This window comes from Pongo abelii, chromosome 2, assembly GCF_028885655.2.
Source record: "Pongo abelii isolate AG06213 chromosome 2, NHGRI_mPonAbe1-v2.0_pri, whole genome shotgun sequence".
In the NCBI taxonomy this organism is placed as follows: Eukaryota; Metazoa; Chordata; class Mammalia; order Primates; family Hominidae; genus Pongo; species Pongo abelii.
The window spans coordinates 103956962-103977010 of record NC_085928.1 but is presented as its reverse complement, the minus strand read 5'-3'; the positions used below and the strand labels follow the sequence as shown (position 1 = coordinate 103977010).

Here is a 20049-nt window from a genome sequence, read left to right as displayed (position 1 = left end):
CGCCCCACATCTCTATCATCTACACCAGGAGATGAGGGCGCCGCTGGGCCTCACCAGGAGGTGGCTGGGTAGAGGGGTGGAGGCTGTGCGATGAGCAAGTGCAGAGCCCGGAGATGCTGGCTTCAAGGCTGCAGGAGCCCTGCAGAGGGGCTGTGCCGTGCTTGCCACCCCTCACCTGACTCTCAGTGCGTCAGTGTGACAGCCTGTGCCAGTGGGGGACCTGGCCAAGGAGCTGCATGCCTGTCTCCTGGGGGCACATGTTAACCACAGTGCTCTGGTGAGAGGACCTTCTGTGGGGTCTAGGGGGGACAGCTTCTTGTGCTCCTCTTGCCTGGCCCTCTGGGCGCCCCTCCCCACCAACTTTCTTCTTCCTCTTCTGCTCCAGCCCCTCTAAGGTTCTGAGGTTCCCTGGCACTTGTGGGCACTGCTAATCCCACTTTGGAAGCCCAGAGGGCACCCGGCCAGAGTGTACCCTCCCTAGATGGGAAAAGAGCTCAGCCTCAGCCAGCACCCCCAGAGTCAGTGTGTGAGTGTGCATGTGTTTCAGATGTTGGTGGTGCTGGCTGAGGTGGAGGGTGGAAGGGGACAGGGGGAGGCCTGTCTCAAAGGCACCTGCAGAGGGGCCCTGTCCCACCTACCTGAGCCCCTCGGGAAAGGGGCCCTGGTCATGGCCAGACTTTGGTCAGTGCCGGGAGCCAGCTCCAGATGTAGTACTCCACAAATATTAATTACACATTCCTGAGGAGTGCCCAGCAGACGGGGCACAGAGATGGCTGGGGGCAGAGAAGATGGAGTAGATGGAGTAGGACTGTGCCGCTGTCACTGGTTGGAAAATGCCATTCCTGGCTACCCATAAGAAATGGAGACACACAGACACCATTGACCTGAATCACCATGACTGTCCAGAGAAGCACAGAAGTGGGAGGGGAACAAAAGACTCAGGTTGGGGATTTCCAAGTCCTGGGGTCCCGTTCTCTATGAACGCAGGCTCAGCAGTCTGGGGGAGGGGCGGCCCCGGGTAGCTCCTCTGCTAGACAGCTCCCCTGCCACCACTCAGGGCTGGCCTGCCAGGGATCCATTATGAGACTGGCTGGTGGAGACAGCAGCCAGGACCTCGGTTTCCCCATTTGTATGATAGGATCACAGGAATAACTAGCAGCATGTAGCTGGGCTAAGGCCATCATGGGGTTAAGGCAGGCAGGACGTGGGTCACGCCGTACGCCATTTCTGCCCTGACCAGCAGGCAAGCTATGAGAGGTTGATGAGGACTGGGAAAGGCTTCCATGGGTCCAGAATTGGCTTGAGCCTTCCCAGAGGGTAGCCTGTGGCCTCCAAACATGGTTGTCTCGGGTTCCTGCTTCTAGCCCAGCTCTGACCGGGCAGCTCTAGCCTCAGCCCCGACCCCAGGCAGAGTAGCTTCCCTCCTTCTATAGAGATCCTCCAAGGAAGGTCCTCCTGTCTCTCCTGTCTAGGTCAGGAACGCATCCTGGGGCTGGCATGCCTCAGGAGCCAACTGATTCTTCATTATGTCTGACTATAATCTCTCCTGCTTTGCCTTCCCACCAGGTTCCCAGCGTTGCTCCCCCCGGACCCTAGACACCTAGCCAGAAGAGGGCAGGTTCCTGGCTGTACCCATCAGAGTGACCTGGGCTTCAGAGAGGGGAGACCTGTCCCAGCTCCACATCCTTCCCACCCCCATTCCCCATGCACCCCGAGGCACCTGATGAATTATTCATCCTGATCAACCTCATTATGTAAATGAGCTCAGAGCCCAAGCATATGCACTCTGTTCTCCCCCAGGATGGGACAATATGGTGCTGAAGTGGGAGGGTAGAAAAGGGGCTCCAGAGACCTTGCTCAGGCCCTAGGGGCTCTGCAGGGGGAGACCACAGTAGGGTCTATACTTTTGTGGCCTATTGAGGGCAAGAGTGGGCCACGGGTTGGGGGAGTTGGGCTGGGGAACCCAGGAGGATGCGACTCAGGCTGTCTGGCCAAGCGTGGGGGTGGGGACAATACGTAAGCACCAGGCCACAAGGAGAGCTCCAGCTATGCACTAGCTGCGATGTTAGATGAGGAAATGAGATGGGGTCTTCACAGGGAGTGCCCACATGCCACAGAGGTATGCCACAGTTTCAACCTGCAAATGGGCCAGTCTGCACCCAGCCATGCCCTCATGGGGGTTATGGTGAGGTCAGGAGGAGGAAAGTGCCAAGGCAAGGAAAACATTCCCAAACGCTCCTGTCTGCAGTTTCTGCACTCTGGCAGCTGCCAGCCCTCATGGCTCCAAGCTACTGGGAGTGGGGCAGCCTCTAGGATGGGGGCACGTAGGCTGGGCAGCCTTTGAGGGGAAGAAGGCCAAGGGGCCTGGATGCCAGATCACCCCAGCTGTTTGGGGGCAACTCAGAATCAGCTCAAGGAGGGCTGAGGAGGGGCAGCCCCACTGGGGGCCAAGGCTGTCAGCTTGGCAGAGCTGGTGCCAGGGTCTGCAGCAGTATCACAGCTGGGTCAGGGCTTTTCTCCAAGCATCCTCCTGACCTATCAGAGCCAGGTATGGGCTGGGTACATGGACCATCTTCGTGTGCATTTGGAGAGCAATGGTGGCTCAGTCGGGGTCGGGGTGAGTTGTGGAGGGCTAGGGAGCAAACTGGTTGGCTCCTCCTGCTCCCACAGGGTTGCCCTCTTCCTCTAGAACTCTACACCTCAACCCCCAACCCCCACGCCCACCTCGCCAGAGTGCCCCGTGCCAAGAAACAGCCCCAGAGCTGTTGGCAGGAAGTAAGAGGCTGAAGAAGCAGATGAAGAAAACTAGAGCAGGACGGAGAGCCTCTGGAGCGCTGGCAGCCATTGGCAGGCAGAGACACTCCACCAGAGTGCCAGGAGGAGCCGGGGACGCCAGGTCAGCACTTCTCTGCCTGCCTGCCTGCCATGCTGAGCACGGCCCTGCTCTGGCCCAGCTCCTTACTGCCCCAGGCTCATCTTGTCCACCCTCCCAAGAGGGGAAGTGGAGCCAGAGCCGGAGCTGCACGTTGGAACAGGAGTCAGGAGCCCTGGGTCCATGCCCCAGCTCTGCTACAAGCCAGCAGCATGACCACCTTGGTGACTGCTGGGAGGGAGAGGCTGGGGGAGACAGGCTCACTGATGAAAGCATCTGGAATCTCTCAAGTCCCATTAGAAAGGAAGGGAAATTATCCCTGGGAGTGAAAATGATCAATGAGGGAAATTCAAATTTGATTTCCAAAAAAGGGGCGTATCTGTATCAGCCTGTCCATTGCTGTTTTCACCACTTCATCCTCCAGTCAGACTTCCCAGCCGTGTATGGGTCAAGAATGAGGATCAGAGAGGATCCAGGGCTCACCCAGAGGCACAGGATGGTATGCTGAGCTGGGATTCCATCTCTGGTTCTCACAATCTAGCAAGCTCACTGGTCCAGACAGACCTCAGCCATGACGTATGAACATTATTTTCTCATTGCCAGACATTCAGAGCCTGAGTTGCCCGTGAGTATAAAATAAACAACATCTTCAAGCTAAAGGTTTGAGGCATGAAGGATTATTGACTGGAGGAGTACAGTTAACTCCTGATATGGGGTATAGCTTATGTCCTGATATGAAACTTGGAAAGGTGCTGGCTGCACACATCAGGGAGCTATCATTCCTTCATTAGCCCACACAGTTATCCTTGGCAGTGGCTACTTGGAGCCTGGTTAGTGCTGGGTGCTATTCCTGAGCCTAAATTGACTCCTGTTCCGGAACAGCTTTTCCTACAGCACTTTCTCTGGAAAGCTCTGCCGGCCTCCAAGTGTGGCTGAGTCATTGAGAGTTCACAGGAAGAGAGTGTGATGGAGGCTGCTGAGATCCAACCCCAGCAACCAGGAAAGGGGTGTTTAGTGTCGCTGGGCCACTGGCAGGGAGGACATAGACCTCCAGACCTGGACTTTCCCTTCCCAAGGCGTTGCCATGTCCTTAGCCACCCATGACCAGCCCCAGCCTGTGCCAGAGGTCCTACATTCACACCCAATGTCAACACACTGGCTGCCACCCCCACTTCCTGGACACCAGCTATAAGCTAAGCACGAGGAAGGGATTGAGGACAACCCCCACGGTCCCTGCCCCACCGAGGTTACATCTGCTGACCCTGGCCCTGACCAACAGGGACAACAGGAACACAGTGGGTATATAATCCCCAAACCCTGGACCTGGACTCCCGACTGAACCAGCAACAGTAGGTCGGCTTACTCTGCTGTTCCCAGGCCAACTCTCAGTGGGAGACCCCCATTTAATCCCCTGCTCAGTTCTGGTCAGTGCCTCCTGGCCCAAGCCCCCGGCAACAAGATCCTCAAAGACTGCACGTACTCCGGGAGTCGCAGCTCCATCACTCCAAGAGCTCGGCCCTCCCAGCCTCCGCATCTCCACATAGAGAGCAATGGCTCAGGAGCCTGGGGCCTGACAGCAGCACATTTTGCAGCTTCCGGGGGTGACGGATGGCCTGCTCTTCACATCACTATTTCAAACATTAACATAATCTCCCAGGATGGATGTGGTGGCTGGTGCCTAATCAATCACCCCTCTCACACCTTGATCCCTCATCCCGCCAGGCATGGGATTTCCACTGTCTCCTGCTACAGCACCTGAAGCACCGCTTTCAGGCTGGAGTGGACCAGCCATCCCATTGTTTCCTGGATCCCTTCAGCTCCTGTGCACCCCCGCGTCCACTGACCCCTCCTGGGCCTGGGCTCCCAACCAAGGTGTGCCTCAGACACAGACCTCTCCCTCCTGAAAGCCCAAAAAGCTCCAAATCCCTTTCAGCAACAGGGTCATCGTCCAAGCCGGGTGGTGGCTCTGATCGTTGCCTCAGGAAGAGCAGGCCAGGCCCCAGAGGAGTGCTGCCCATCCAGTCATGTCCCACCTGCCCCCATGGGCCCATCAGGTCCCACCACACCAGGACCTCCATTAAACCAAATCTTCCTCACTCCTTATTTCAGAAGCTTTTCCCCTCCCCTTGGAAGAGGGTCCCCGAAGAGACAGCAAGTGGCACCGGGCTCACCTCACGGAGCTGCTGGACGCCTCCAAAAATCCGCATCACGCCGTCGACCTCCTGCTCCAGACGCCGGGCCCAGTGCTGCATCCTGTATGCAGAGAGAGGAGAGAGGTGTCAGGAGGGCCCGCCCAGAGCTGCACAGCCCCTCCCCAGCCAACCTGGGGGCACTGGGGGCAGCTATCTACTCACACCCCAATTTTCACTAGAGGAGGACCCACAGCAAGGAACCAGCAAGCACCTGCGATTCCCCTTTGAAGTCCAGACCCGGTGGCCCAGGTGCTCCTCATGCACTGTGGGGTGGCGGGGAGGAGAGAGGATTGCATTGTGGATGTGCTGAGGGAGCTCAGCGGCTCGGAGAAGCCTGCAGTGAGGCTACTTTTCATTGTGAAGAGCCAGCCCTTGATGTAGCTGCTCTGAACTTGGGGACTTCTGGACACCAGGGAGGAGGGAGACATGAGGGAGCCTCAGGGAGTGAGGTCTGCTGGATCTTGGAGCCTCCTGTTCCCAAGGCCAGGTGGGGCCTAGGGAAGGGGAGGGAACGCTGCTGTCACCAAGTCATTGTGTAACTGGGCAGGTCCCTGCCCCTCTAGGTCTCACCTGAGCAGTGGACGTGGAGAGTTCCAGATTAGGCAGCCCTTGCCTATCCAACACCCTGGTAGACAGACGCTTACCCGAGGATCATTGCTGGATGTCCAGCAGGAACCACCCACTCAGGAGTCCACTGCAGACCATCCTGCCTCACAATCCACCTGAGCCACATCCTGAGCAGGTCTCCCTCACACTGGTACCACCCTAGGATTGTTTTCTGTTTCTTTTTTTTTTTTTTTTTTTGAGACGGAGTCTCGATCTGTCGCCCAGGCTGCAGTGCAGTGGTGCGATCTCTGCTCACTGCAAGCTCCGCCTCCTGGGTTCACGCCATTCTCCCACCTCAGCCTCCCGAGTAGCTGGGACTACAGGCGCCTGCCACCACGCCTGGCTAATTTTTTCTATTTTTAATAGAGATGGGGTTTCACTGTGTTAGCCAGGATGGTCTCGATCTCCTGACCTTGTGATCCGCCCGTCTCGGCCTCTCAAAGTGCTGGGATTATAGGCATGAGCCACCGCGCCCGGCCCACCCTGGGATTGTTTTAACCCGTTTGCATCTCAGCTTCCTTCTCTGGAATATGGGGATAATTTGGGGCCACCTTTCAGGGTGTTATAAGAACACATGAGAATAGGTAAATCAAGGGTGTGCGCTGCATGGGGATCTTTATGAGTGGACAGGATGGACAGTTGGTCACATGGCCCTCTATTCTCAGACCCACAACCTGGAAGAGGGAAGGAGTCTGGGGCAAGGCCTTGCCTGGGTTCAGATGCATGACCCACTCCCTTAAGCAGAGCCAGATCAGGCAAGCAAAACCACACTAGACCTTGCCAGAGGCCAGCTAGAGAGAATCACACAGAACCACAAAGGTGCTCTTTGCCCTCATGCATTTGAAAAGGTATCTCAACTTCTCCATCCCACTTGACATGCTCCCATTTTACAGACCAAGACCTTTCCAGCAAGGGCGCACAAAAAAGTTACCATGAAGATTTAAATAAGCCATGGGTCAAACACAGCCCACAGGGTACAGTAGGGGCAGGGTGATGCCAGCCCCCCAGCCTCTGGAGGTACCCTGGGAGCCATGGGGTACAGGAGATTGCATCTGGCCCCAACTCCCTGGGCCTGCTGCCTCCTCCAGTGTCACTTGGGCCAGGACCGTTCTGGCTCCATGGATCAGAAGAGCCCAGGCCTCTACCTGGCCTCCTGCCCTGCCTCCTCCACTCAGGCCTGTGACTAGGGGGCTGGGCCCATGCCACTGTATGTGCCTGGGTCGGTTGGCATGGGAACTCGGAGAAGGAGGCAGGCAGATCACTAATTGCAATTTGCCAAGCTGAATGTCAGGACCATGATGGAAAAAAAAAAATCAACATCAAAAGAAAGAGGTATTAGCTTCGGCTTGTTGCTGGCTGAGCCACAGTCGGATTCCCTCCTCCGCTCCCCACCACAGGGGAAAATCTAACCCTGAGTGCGGGTGGAGGCCAGGCTGCAGGCTGGGCTAAGAAGGGCAAGCAGGCCTCAGCCACCAGCCTGGGGAGGGCAAAGGGCAGCAGAAAATTGACAGCCTGCATGACCCCTGGCCCCTGTCCACCGGGGCCTGGTTGTGGGTGGACAACATAGCGGATGGCTCCTTTGTGCTCCTGTGATGGAGCCCTGGGGGCTAATGTTGGGATGGGCTATCACAGTTAGCCAGGCAGGGGGCAGACAAATGGGCAGAGCAAGGATCTGATCCCTGAAGGGAACCATTAGCTCTGCCCTGACCTCAGCCACTCACTGGTGTAGAGGACAAAATGCCAATCAATCCTTCCTGGGACTCATATGTGCGAGGGCATCCACTACGTACAAGGTGCAGTGCCAGCATGTCACCTCCTTTCTCGCTTCAGTCCTCACAAAGAAGCAAACATTATCATCCCACCTTACAGATAAGGAAACTGAGGCACAGTGGGTTCAACTGACCTGTCCAAGGTCACCTATCCAGGAAGTAGTGAACACAGGACTTGCCCTAGAAGCGTGCTGGAGTCACAAAAGCTGACTCACAAAAGCTGATTCTGTGCACCTCTTCCCAACTCTGCATTGGGTGCCATCACCTGAGGAGCTTGAAATAGGTCATGGTGGGAATATTTACACCACAGGAACTGGCAAGTGCTAGAAACCATGTTTTTTCCCCTGGAGAACAAATTGTAAACATTCACCAGCACATTACGGATTCCACCCCAGGCTACTGACTCTTCTAGTATGTCTATAGGTCTCTGCTTCTAGGATTTCACAGTTAAGTAAAAGAAAATTAATTGGGAGAAGAGACATGGATGCCAAGTTTTATTTTGCTCAGACAACACATTATTATAATCATCATCATTTCATCTAAAAAGGCTATTTCAACACTAAAATAATTTTTAGAAGAGCCAAGTCTTAGGATAAAGTCCAATCCTTCCCCAAGACATACACGCTCGCTCTCCCTCCCTCTTTGTCTCTCTCTCTCACGCACAGTCTCCTTACTCCCACCCTGAGGCTGAGTAGCTCTAGACTTTGCTATGGGCTGCAGGAACTGGCCTGCTATGACACAGCAGGCCAAACACATGTCCTCCCAAGGTCTAGAGGTGGCTCCGGCCCTTTGCCTGGCATCCTGGACCTGCTGGGCAGACCCCAAGCCCTAGCACATTGCCCATCAGCACAGTGCCAGGGAAAACAAGTTACTCTGATTATTCACTTAAATCAAATTCAATTAGGAGGCAATATGTGTGTCTCAGAGTCAAAAAGAAAATAATTCATTTCATTGTCACAGAGATGTGACTTTGTGTGTTCTAGGACTTCGCCAGTGTCCCAGTGCCAGCTCCAAGGGGTGACACAGAGGCACTGAAGGGGCCAGGAGTTGACTATGCACCTGCACTGTTCCTGCCTTGTGGACGAGAAGCCACCCACCAAGCCAGGTCCAACCCTGGCCAGGGAATCGTACTCACTCCAGCAGAAGGGAGGGGACCTTGGAAAGACAACGGATGCATGGGAATCCCTGCCCCCACTGGGTCAAAGGTAAGCTGATCAAATCCTGCCCAGACTTCCCTCTGCTTGGAATCAAGTACCTGGCTCAGCCAATGCCTCCCTGACCAGACAATGTTGCCCACAGGCCACATACCCAACAGAGAGGTGGACCTGCTGGCTCCCCACATCTTTGTAATTTTCCATGCTTTTCATTGAGATGACACTGCTTATCTCTAATTGCTTCTAAGTGCCAAACTAACAAGGCAGTGAGGGGAGAGTGGCCAGGAGGAGATGCAGGCATCTAGGGGCTGCAGTGGCTTAATGACTGGTGTGGGCACAAGAGACTAGGGATCAAGTCACGTCCTCCAATGTGCCTGGCCCTAGGGAGGTGAACACATTGTGGCTCCATTTCCCAGACAAGAAAATTGAAGCCCCTGGTAAGGATGGGTACAGGGTCACATACTTAGAGAGAAGCAGACCTGTCCTGACTCCATCTGTTCCATGACCCCATCTTTCCAGGACATTGTAGCCTTTGGGAAGCCTCAGGGGAAAGGCACTTCTGCCGCTGTGTGACCTCAAAGAGTTCTGTCCCTCAGAACCTCAGCTTTTCCATCCATAAACAGGGGTAATAATGACTAGCTGAATAGTTTTTAATGGTCAAATCCACAGGTTTTTACTGGACAGTCCCCTGAGGGCTAGCAGCTCATGCAATACAGCCCCTCCCCTAAGATCTAAGGACTTATTGAGGGCTCAGGACATCTTCTATGATAGCTCGTGTGGGGGGTGGGGAGGCTTGTGGGGAGGGGGCACTGTGTTGCAGGATGCCAGGCCTTGGTTTCCAGGGCATGGTTCAAAACCAAGAGGAGTTGGGGAGGGAGAGGGGCTATCACTATCAGGCAAGGGAGTGACATCATCTGTGCATGGGGTGAGGAGCTGCAGCTGAGGACCCCTTTAGCAGACAGGATCATTGAGACCCCAGCTAGAAGGCTGGGGGCGGGGCGCATGTCAAACTGCAGCGCATTCAGGTGGGGGCTTCCAGCTTAGGGGTAGCTGCAAATGCTCAGGGGAGGGGGAGGGTAAAGAGGAAGGGGGTTGGAATGGAGAGGAACGGGGAGGAAGGGGGAGGAAGGCGGAGGAAGAGGAGGAAGAGGAGGAAGGGGAGGAAGGGGGGAGGGGGGAGGAAGAGGAGGAAGAGGAGGAAGGGGAGGAAGGGGAGGAAGGGGGGAAGGGGGAGGAAGGGGGGTAAGGGGGGTAAGGGGGAGGAGGGGATGGGGAAAAGGGAGAAGAGTCCGTGTGCAGATGCAGCAGCATAGATTAAACTGTTGCCAGTTGTTAATTTTATATGTGAAGTTGTTGATCAGAATGTGATTTAATTGTACAGTATAATCCAGGCTTTTGGAATAAATTATGCAGAAAACTCATCTATAATTAAACAAATCAAAAAACCAGAGACAGGTGACACAGCAGGTTCACCCTCAGAGGGCACGGGTGGGTGTGGGCAGCTGGACCCAGCAGAGGGGTGAGAAAGGATGGGGGAGGGGCTCTGTTCAAGAGCAGACAGGGGCAGGCCCTGGAAGGGTCAAGGCCTGGTAGGGAGCGAGGGGCTCGGAACACCCGAGCTCTGCCTCTGTGGGCCTTCTCACCACTCACATGCAGGCATTTTTTGTCATCAAAGCCCTGCTGTCTCTCCCAGATGGCCTGTCTGGATCAACCCTGTTCCACTGGGCACCTATAATCGGTCTGTGGCCTTCCCTTCAGCTTGGCAGTTCAGCCGCTGCACTTCGTGAGGGAGTGAGGGGTGGATACTAGGGTGGGCAGCAGGGGAAGCAGGAGGGCTGGATGACAGGACAGGATGAGGCTGGGGCAGGTGAGGAGTGTGAGGGAGCAGGCACAGTGAAGGCCACTGCTGCCAAGTGCACGGTGAAGCAAACTTGGCAATGGCGGGGCCCCAGGTCTCTTGCTTCTCTCATGATAGGCTGGCCAATTATTCTCCCAGCTCTGGGGAAGACAACAATTTAAAATAAAGTGCAGGCTGGGCATGGTGGCTCATCCCGTAACCCAAGCACTTTGGGAGCCCGAGGCGGGCAGTTTGCTTGAGCCCAGAAATTTGAGACCAAGCTGGGCAACATGGTGAAAACCCGTCTCTACAAAAAATACAAAAATTATCTGGGTGTGGTATCGTACACCTGTAGTCCCAGCTACCCGGGAGGCTGAGGTTGGAGGATCGCTGAGCCTGGGAGGTCAAGGCTGCAGTGAGCCAAGGCCATGCTGTACTCCAGCGTCGTGACAGAGCGAGACTGTCTCAAAAAATAAAAATAAAAACTATAAAATATAAAGGGCTACTTAATTATTCTGGTTATTTCCACTGGCCTGTTACCTCCCACCTCAGCACCTTTGCAGTCTTCTGAAGGGGAAAGACAGGGCGGAGAGGCAAGCAGGCCACTCCCCCATCCCAGCCTGGAGAAGGCGTGCTTCCCCCAGCAGTCACTCCAAGCTAAGAAAGCAGCTGAAGCAGGGCTTGGAACAAGGCTGGTCCCTCCCCTAGGCCCTCGCCGAGCTGCAAACAGCAGGAAGCTCAAGGGTGCACTCCAGGATGGTGGCATCTCCTGGGCCACCTTCCCTGGGGAGTCCTCTCTGACCACTCGGATGGATGTCCCTCTATACCTAGTGCCTGAGTGTACTGAGTGTACAGTACCTAGTGTACTGAGTGCCTAGATCCAGCCCTGGCTTTTGCAAGACCTTGAACTAGACCTTTCCTGTTAGGCTTCCATTTCCACATTCGGAAAACGGAGATAAAGTTCACCATTCCTTTCACCTCCAAGGACCCAAAGAGGAGCTAAGTGGAAACCACAGCCCCACATGTGGGATGCTAGCAGTGACGGCTGCCCCACACACTCATGGCACCTAGGCCCATCCAGAAGGTGGGATTGCTCTCACCACAGTCCAGCCTCCCTCCTCAAGCCTGCAGCTCCCTAAACGTGGGATGGTTGTGCCTCCTCCTTAGACTGCGGCCTCCAGGTGGGCTGCAGCCCCTCTCTGCACTGCCCCCAGAGACCCAATGCAGCAGAGACCTGGTGGGGTGCCTTGTCCAAGGAGCCCTGGGGAAGGGCAGGGTTTCCTGTGACCAGACCTTCCTTCCTGCTTGTCCATGCAAGAGAGAAGACTCTCAGGTTTCAGCAGCTTTGGGGGCTCAAAGCCCAGGGCAGGGCCTCCCAAGGATGACAGGGCTGGCAGAGGGCAACAGTCTAGCCAAGGTCACTCACTCCCCAGAGGCCACCTGGGCCACGAGATTACAGTGCCTTCAGATGTGGTGGCAAATCAGCACTGGCCTCACACTACAAAGACCATGGAGGGGACACTGAGGCCACAGTGAGAGGGAAGCATGCTTGCTCAGCTGATTCAAGATAGAGTAAGCCTCCCCAGCTAGCCACCTACCACTTCACAAGCTGGCAAACCAAGGCACAGAACTCAAGGGAGGCCGGCCCATCTTCAACCTATTTGTGATTCAGTTGAAGGGACCCTAGAATGAGCAACATGATGCCTCCAGGAGCACCGTCCCCATCTCACCCACTCATCCCATGCACACAGGAGCCAAGGCAGCCCAGTTAGCACAGGGACCTTGGAGACCCTGAGGAGCTGGGGAGGGGCAGGTGTTGCCAAAGCATGAATGGGTCCAAAGCCATCTCCCTCGACCATGCGTGCCTTGGGACCCTGCCCAGATACTTTCTGGTCCTTCATGAGGTTATTAATTACGGGGCTATCCCTTCCCTTTCTTTGCCGAGAAGAGCTTTTCCTTCTAATTGGTGCTCTGCTGGGAGGCAGCAGTCTGTGCCTCCCCCTCAGACTAACGGTGAGCCATCATCCGGCATTAATTAGGGCACCAGGTCCAGCCCAATATTTACTCGTAGCAGCCTGCTGGGTTGTGGGGTGTGGAGGGAAGCAGAACAGCCTGGAGCCAGGTAGCAGCAATACCCAGGAATGGAAGACCCCAGGCGGCCCACTCGGCTCTGCTTCTTGGCCTCTGCGGGTCTCAGTTTCCCTCTCTAACCAAGGAGTGGTAGCCTGAGGCCTCCATGGACCGTTTAGGGATCCATATCTTAAGGGGTCTGATGGGGGCCCTCCCTGCCTGAGGCCTGAGCCAGTGGTGACAGGCCAGGGATCTCACTGCACTGCCTTAATTCATCTGCATAGCAGCCAGATCACTATCCGCAATCCTCAGAGGGAAACCAAGGCACAGAGCAATTGAGAAATGTGCTCCAGGTCACACCTGTCAGGCTGCACATACCTCAACTCAGATCAGGCTGCACATACCTCAACTCAGAACATCAGTCTTCAATGCCCAGCTGCGGGTGTGGCTAAGGGGCCTTTCAAACTGAAAGTGTCCGAAACGAGATCCGAGATCCTGAGAGTCCCTTGGGACCGTCTCCACCTCTTCTCCCCACTCCCTGCCTCTGCTGATGGCAGCTCCCTCGGTTCAGGTCAAAGACTTGGTGTGACCTAGAACCCACTTTCTCTCACACCCACATCCAATCTATCAGCAAGTGCTACAGGTTCCACCTTTGCAATAGGCCCGAATCCACACACTGCCAACTGCCTCTCTGGCCGGGCACCCATCAGGGTTCCTGCACCTCTGTAGCTGCCAGCTCACTCACCGGCTTCCACCTTCTGCCTGGCACCTGCCTCCCCAGTCTGTTCCCCTCTACACATGGCTGGAGTGCCCTGCTGTCATGTCCCTCCTCTGTCAACTCCATCGCACTAGGGAAAACCCAAGTCCACCCAGTGGCCGCACCTCCAGTAGCTTCCCTGACCTCACCCCTTGGTGTGGCCTGAATATGCCCCTATAGTCCCTGCACAGGCTTCGGCACATGCTGTTCCCTCTGCCTGAAACTGTCTCTCCTCAGAAGTCCAAGGGCCTCTCACCTCCCTCCAGTCTCCACACACACGTCACCTGCTCCGTGAAGACCTCCTTGCCCCTCCATTTGAAATCGCACCCCCCAGCAGCAATTGATCTCCATGTCCTCTCCTGGGGTGATTCTTTTGGCTAGTATTCCATCAGACATCCTCGCTCTTGCTTACTGTTAGCCTCTGCCTTGGGCTGTGAGCCCTGAGCCAGGAGGCTCCTGCTCTCCCGCCTGGAAGAACAGGCCATTTGCTGAGTGAATAAACCTCCCCAGAGTCCTGCTGATCTCCCAGCCCTCCTGTCCAGCTTGCGTGTGGCTGGCCATGGGGTAGGCAGGTGGGGTGGACGGGGGAGCTTGCGGAGAGGTTGGCAGCGTGGTGGCTGCCCCAGGGCTGGCCCAGGAGGCCCTCCCTTCCCCTGGTTCCTTTCCATATGAATTATTAAGGCTCGTTTATGATGGGCCTGCCCAGGACTGTGGCTTCCGTGCATAATTCATGGCTCTCCCAGAAGGCCCTGGTGCTGGAGCAGCCACTTCTTCCAGGAAGCAAGAAGAAAGTGCTAAGGAAGAGTGACCCAGACCTGGGCTGTCCTCCACTCTATCTCTGCCACCCTGTCCCTAAACACCAGCCACCCAGCACCTGCACCCACCCCTACCCTCACCCCCATGGAGCTCTCTCCTGCACACTTGGGTTCCGGTTCCTGGAGCCAGAGTCCACGGGCTCCGTGCGGGCTCACCCACTCCCCTGTCTGTGGCTTGGTTACCCATCTGTGGACTGACAAAACTGAGCCACCCTAGTGGTTTTCAAACTGCTCCAGCAGCAAGATCATTCACCTTTTATTTTTCCAACAAAATCCAATGTGGACCCCTAATATGTAACTGGTGAGGTAGTTATAAATGTATTTTAGAAGGCAGCACTGTAAAACATGACTCCGTATTGAGTAAATAATCATTATAAACGTTGAGGCTGTTCTGAAGCATCTGGATTCGGGGCCCATGGGGGCCTCAGCAGCTCCCACCACCCAGCACTCAGTTTATTCCTGTGTTTTGCACTCTGCTGAGAAACTCCTAGGATACGGAGACAGGCAGGCACACATGGTAACAGTGACTTACAGCTCACTATGCCGGGGTCGGGGGAGAACCCTTTCCTGAGGCCAGGGGTAAAACCAGCAACTGCCCTGGTAACTGAGGCTCAGAGGTCACCAAGGTGCCAGCACCAGTTTTCACTGTTTGAGAATTTCTCAGAAGTCTAGAGCTGGGATATAGCAATCAGCAAAAGGCACTAACAAACAAGCCCGGGCCTCCCAGGGGCAATGCAAAGGGTCCAGACCAGGGGCACGGGGACAGGAATCCAGGAGGTGGATCCAGGGTTCTCCAGGCCTGGAACCACCCACCCCGGCCACTGACACAGACTATGGGCATTTTGGGGTCTGCGACACCTCCTCTCCCCAGCACATTCCCCAGGTAGTCAGGCACGATGGGAACATAAGTCCTGCCCAGGCCCATTTCACAAATGGGTAAGCTGAGGCTCAGCATGATCAGCCCTCAGGAGGTGAACACTGCTGCAGTCCCTGTGTGCCCAGCCAGTGCTGAAATGGGGGCGCCACGCCCAGGCCTCATCTCAGAGAGCACAGTAGGGTTGGGACACCTGTGGAGCTCACCAGGTGGGTCAGGGAGGAACCCAGGAGCTACAGCCTTCTGTTCCTGCCCCACACCAGGAGCTGAAGCTGGACTAGAGGTGGCACGACAGACCCTGTCCATGTGTCACCAACCATTCTGGTCAGATTCTGTGATTCACACATCCCCATCTCCCCTCCTGCACATCCTCCCCACCCCCCAGCATGAGTCAAATCCTCGCTAAGCCACAAATAGCTGTCCTCTGTATGAGTCCTCAACATGGCCTCCTGCCTTGAAGAAGACAGAGACCCCCTCAAGGTCCTCCACTCCCCCTCAGAGCAAAATCCTCTGTGGAAGCTCACAGGCCCCCCAAAGACATCCACGTATAGAGGAGAGGCCAAGCAAAGACAGAACTCAACCCATCAGGGCCAGCTTTGTTCTCTGGCCTTGTCCTTCCTCTACCTGGCCAAGTCACCTCTACCAGGAAGCCTTCCCAGGTTTCCCCCACCCTCTTCTCAAAGCCACAGTTCTCACCACACTTTACCAAGCCTCATCTTAGGCTGGGGATGCAGCCTAGTCCCATCATCAAGCTTCCTACAGAGCTTAGCTTGGAGCCTGGCCAAAAAGAGTTCTGGAAACACTTGGGGATAAATTTACCAGAACATCTTCCGCCTACCAGACTGGCCTGCCCTGACCACCTCACTCTGCAGTAGGAGACAGGCTGGAGGACAGGGCTGGGAAAGGGGCCCCCATTTCAGCAGGCAGCCAAGCACCAGGGAAAGGCAATGCTGACGCGGAGGGCCTGTGCGCTGGACACTTCGTGTGATTTCCACTGCAGCGATGGTACCTCGGCCAGGCACAGGCCAGTTCTTGCCCACTTCACGGATGAGCACTCTGAGGCCTGTGGAAATGGTGCAACTTGCCCGAGACCATACTGCTGAACCAGAATCTGAACCCAGTCAACTCAGCCATGGCCCTGTCCCCTAGGCTGTCAGGCCTCCTTAACCTCAAGGTGGACTCCAATGGCCAAATAGGAAGTAGGTTGCAGGTAAGGGCCGCCCCTTGTATAAAGCCTTTTCCAACTTTGAGAAGGGGGCTACCTCAGGAACTCACTGCCTCCACAAGCAAGCCAAAGCTGAGTGCAATGGGGAAGTCCTTCCTTATACCCTATCAGGGCTATCCTGCAGTAGGAACATTGTCGCAGCAGGGCAGAGCCCCAGCTCCCTCCAATGCCCCCACCAGGGAGCCTGAGCCAGGTATGGGGAGAACGCCCACTTCCTCTGGGATCTGCTTCTTGCTAGTGCCTGGACCCTCAGAGTGCGCCAAGCTGCATGTAAATGGAATGTGAGTGCTCAACCTGCCTTGACGCGCCATGAACCCGTTACTCTCGGGTGCTCTGTGGTAAATCCTTTAGCAATGCAAATCCCCTCTGCAGGCTGTGAGGGATCCACAGCTGCACGAGGAAGGGGCTTCTAGTGCAGCCCCAGCTACCCCACCTTTCTAGCCTCCCCAATCCGAGAGGAGCCACCCTGCCTGGTGAGCCTCAGGATTGGCTTAAGGAGAGGCAGGTGGCTGAACCAGCAGGTCTCATTACTGGCAAAATACTTTGCAGGTGCTTCCAACTTTCTGTAAATTCCCAACTAGCTTGCTCACTCCCCATCCAGTCACTCACTCACTTATTCATTCATTCCGATAGTAACCATGTACCTACTATGGGCACCTGGGAAGGATGTGGCAGCAAGCAGGGCAGATGCAGGCCTGTCCTTGGGAGCTTGGAATCCAAGCAGAGGAAGCTGATACCTGATCCGGATTGGGGCCTGATGAGAAGAAGAGTCCGGCAAGCCTTGGGGACAGGATGCATGGGATGCATGGGAAGGGGCCTGACCTGGCCTAGGGGCTGGCCAAATGAAGGTGGCACCACAGAGCAGGAGGGCAATCCAAACGGAGGGCACAACATATGCAAGGCCCAGCAGTGGGCTCCGCACACAGTGATGCCCCGTGAGCACCCACAGACTGACCGTGGGCACCAAGGCAGGCTGCTCCCACACCAAGGCCTGCAGAATTCCTACCCTCAAGTACATGGGAGCACCTCTACACACTGGACGGAAGGGCAGTGAGACGGCTGTGCCCAGGGAAGCTGGGCCTCTTTAAGTGGGAGCTCAGTCTCTCAAGAGCTGATTTCATTCATTCATTCATTCACTCCACAAAAACAAACCAGTACCCATCGCAACTGGGCCCGGGTGCAGAGCCTCTTGGCCCTGGCATCCTGACACTGCCCTGTATTTTGTATCTTGCAATCTTGACCCCGGGGTGAGGGCAGCAGAGAGTACTGAGGCTCAGCACAACAAACATTAGAGGCTGGGGATATTGTTATTACCCACCCCATCCCCCACACCTCTTCCCCCAGCTCCATGGGAGCTCCCTCCTGCTGCAGCCCCTCTACCACCCCCCTAGCAAGAAGTGTCCACAAGTGCAAAGCTTTCGCCATTTTCCTGGTGTTTTTTTTTTTTGAGACGGAGTCTCGCTCTGTTGCCCAGGCTGGAGTGCAGTGATGTGATCTCCGCTTACTGCAAGCTCTGCCCCCCGGGTTCATGCCATTCTCCTGCCTCAGCCCCCCGAGTACCCAGGACTACAGGCGCCCGCCACCACGCCTGGCTAATTTTTTTGTATTTTTAGTAGAGATGGGGTTTCACAGTGTTTGCCAGGATGGTCTTGATCTCCTGACCTTGTGATCCGCCTGCCTCAGCCTCCCAAAGTGCTGGGATTATAGGCATGAACCACCGCACCCAGCCTTCCTGGTGTTTTCTGACACAGATATTGTCACTAGAACATCATCTCCTGAGAACAGCAGCTGACAGGCAAAAGGTGCTCAAAAAATGCTGGCTGAATGACTGGATGTTCCATCCTTACAACTATGAAACATAGGAAATGTGATCCCATCATAAAGATGAGATAACTGAGGCACAAACAAGGTCACATATGGGGTTCCCTTTATAATCCCCAGAACCAGGCTTTCTACCACACAGCAGGCATATGCATCAGGGCCCACAGCTCCAGGGCCTTCTAGATGGTCCCATGAAGTCCCCATCCTTCTTCATTGTACAGTAACGGCCTCCTCCATATACCACCAGTCTGGAAATCACCTGTGAAATATACTTCCCCCAGCGCTGGCTCAGGAACTGTGTAAATCACTAGGCTTAATGGCCTTTGGGACTGTTCCCCACAACCCCCTCCTCCAGCTGCTCTGTGCCAGGGAAGTTGGGGCTGTGGGGCACCAGACAGGCAGGGCCATAGTCATGAGGTCTGGGCAGCCCAAGGCATGGTGGGTGCTAGGAGGCACTGCCCAGGGGAGCAGCAGCCCCGGGAAGCGCATCAGAAAGACAGGGGTGGGGCTGCTGGGAGCCGCCAAAACTGGGGCTGGGGCTGGATCTACACGCAAGGCAGGCCTCTCCCCTACTCAATCCCTGCCCCTTGCCTTGTCCCCCCATCAATGGCTTATCCATGGAGAAAGGTGGGTCCAGGTGATCTCCCCAGGACCTCCACACCCTGACTGGGGAGGCCCAGGGCCATGGGAATGGCGGGGGAGCCTGGGGGCCTGGAGCAGGATGTCTCATGGCCCCTTGGATGCTGCTTGGGGCACCAACCATGCATGGTGTTATTTATTTGGTCTCACTCCCATGTCTTCTTCACTGTTTATCTCCCCCATGGACTGAGTGTCCCAAGAGCAGGGACCCAGTTGGCCCTTGGAGACCCCAGAGCCCACTCAGGGCAACACACAGCTAAGGTATGGGAGTAGATTCAGGTGGGGAAGGGATGGTCAGGAAGCAGATCCTGAAAGATGGGCAGGCTGTGGAGTGGACGGCAGGGCAGATGGGGCATGGGCAAATGTCTATGCAGAGGAGCGGTTTGGAAGGAGCGGGGCAGCCGGCTGGGAAGCCAGGTGATCTCCCTGGGACAAGCCGCAGATTTTGGCAACCGGCTGCATGCATAGGCATTTGGGTTCAGCTGGCTCCCATAGATACCATGGTCACGACATTGCTCAGAACCAATATACACCATCTCCCATCCCTGGGAGCCTCAGTGCTCCCTTCCTGGGCAGAGGGTGGGGATCCTGTGTTTACCTTCCTATCCCCTAAGGCCACAGTTCTGTACCTTGGCTCAACTTAGGGGGAAGAGGGGGCTCTAGAAAACATGCTAATGCCTGGGCCCTGCCCCCACCCCATTAAATAATACAGCTCAGTGGGTCTCTGGACACCCCCTTCACCTCCCTCCCCAGGGCAGCCCTCGGAGGCAGCCCCTGGGCTGCGAAAACTCCACAGGAAGATATGTGGGAGTGGCCGATGCCCTCTGGCCCCAGCAAAGCCAGGCTCTGTCCCAGGCTGTTGTGGAAGAGGCTGCTCCATTTTCCACAGTCACGACCAGCTTGGCTCTGTGGACACCTGCACAGACCATGGGCTGCCTGCTCAGCACACATTTATTGAGTACTTGGTGTATGCTAGCTGGGAGCTCCAGCCAAGGGCAACCGGCCACTGCCCCCACCCCTCCCAGCCACACAGCCCCTGAGCAGCCAGGCAGCAAGGTCTATTTCAGGACAAGAATGGGGAGGAGAGGGGCTTGAAGCAGGCTAGGAGGCCTCTGACCCAGACAAGGAGGTCAGCGAAGGTTTCAGGGGACAGTGACTCCAAGCCAAGCACCGAAGGACAGGTAGAGGTCAGTGGGACAACAGGTGGGTCCTGCCTGGGGTTGGCAGGGCCCTCGGCAGCCCATCCAACCTCTCCCCAGCTTCCTCCATGCTGAGTGCACAGCAGGTGCTTGTTAAGCCCCCATGGAAGGAGATGGCTTCTGTTCTGTTGGGCACTCAGTTCTGAGGGCAGACATCCCACTCTGTGCCCCTCCCCATGCCCATCAGAAGCAGCCTCCTTGCTGAGGTCTCCACAAGCA

General features: G+C 55.8%; 1 protein-coding gene across 10 annotated transcripts in view; it reads right to left on the bottom strand.

Annotated features, from left to right (window-relative positions):
* Nucleotides 1-20049, bottom strand: part of CACNA2D2 (calcium voltage-gated channel auxiliary subunit alpha2delta 2) — a 140672-nt gene that overhangs the window by 108353 nt on the left and 12270 nt on the right. For all 10 annotated transcript variants that reach the window (XM_054550689.2, XM_054550691.2, XM_054550690.2 and 7 more), the window contains exon 2: nucleotides 5044-5125. In XM_054550689.2, the coding sequence (XP_054406664.1) occupies nucleotides 5044-5125 (82 nt within the window). The remainder of the gene's footprint in view (nucleotides 1-5043; nucleotides 5126-20049) is intronic.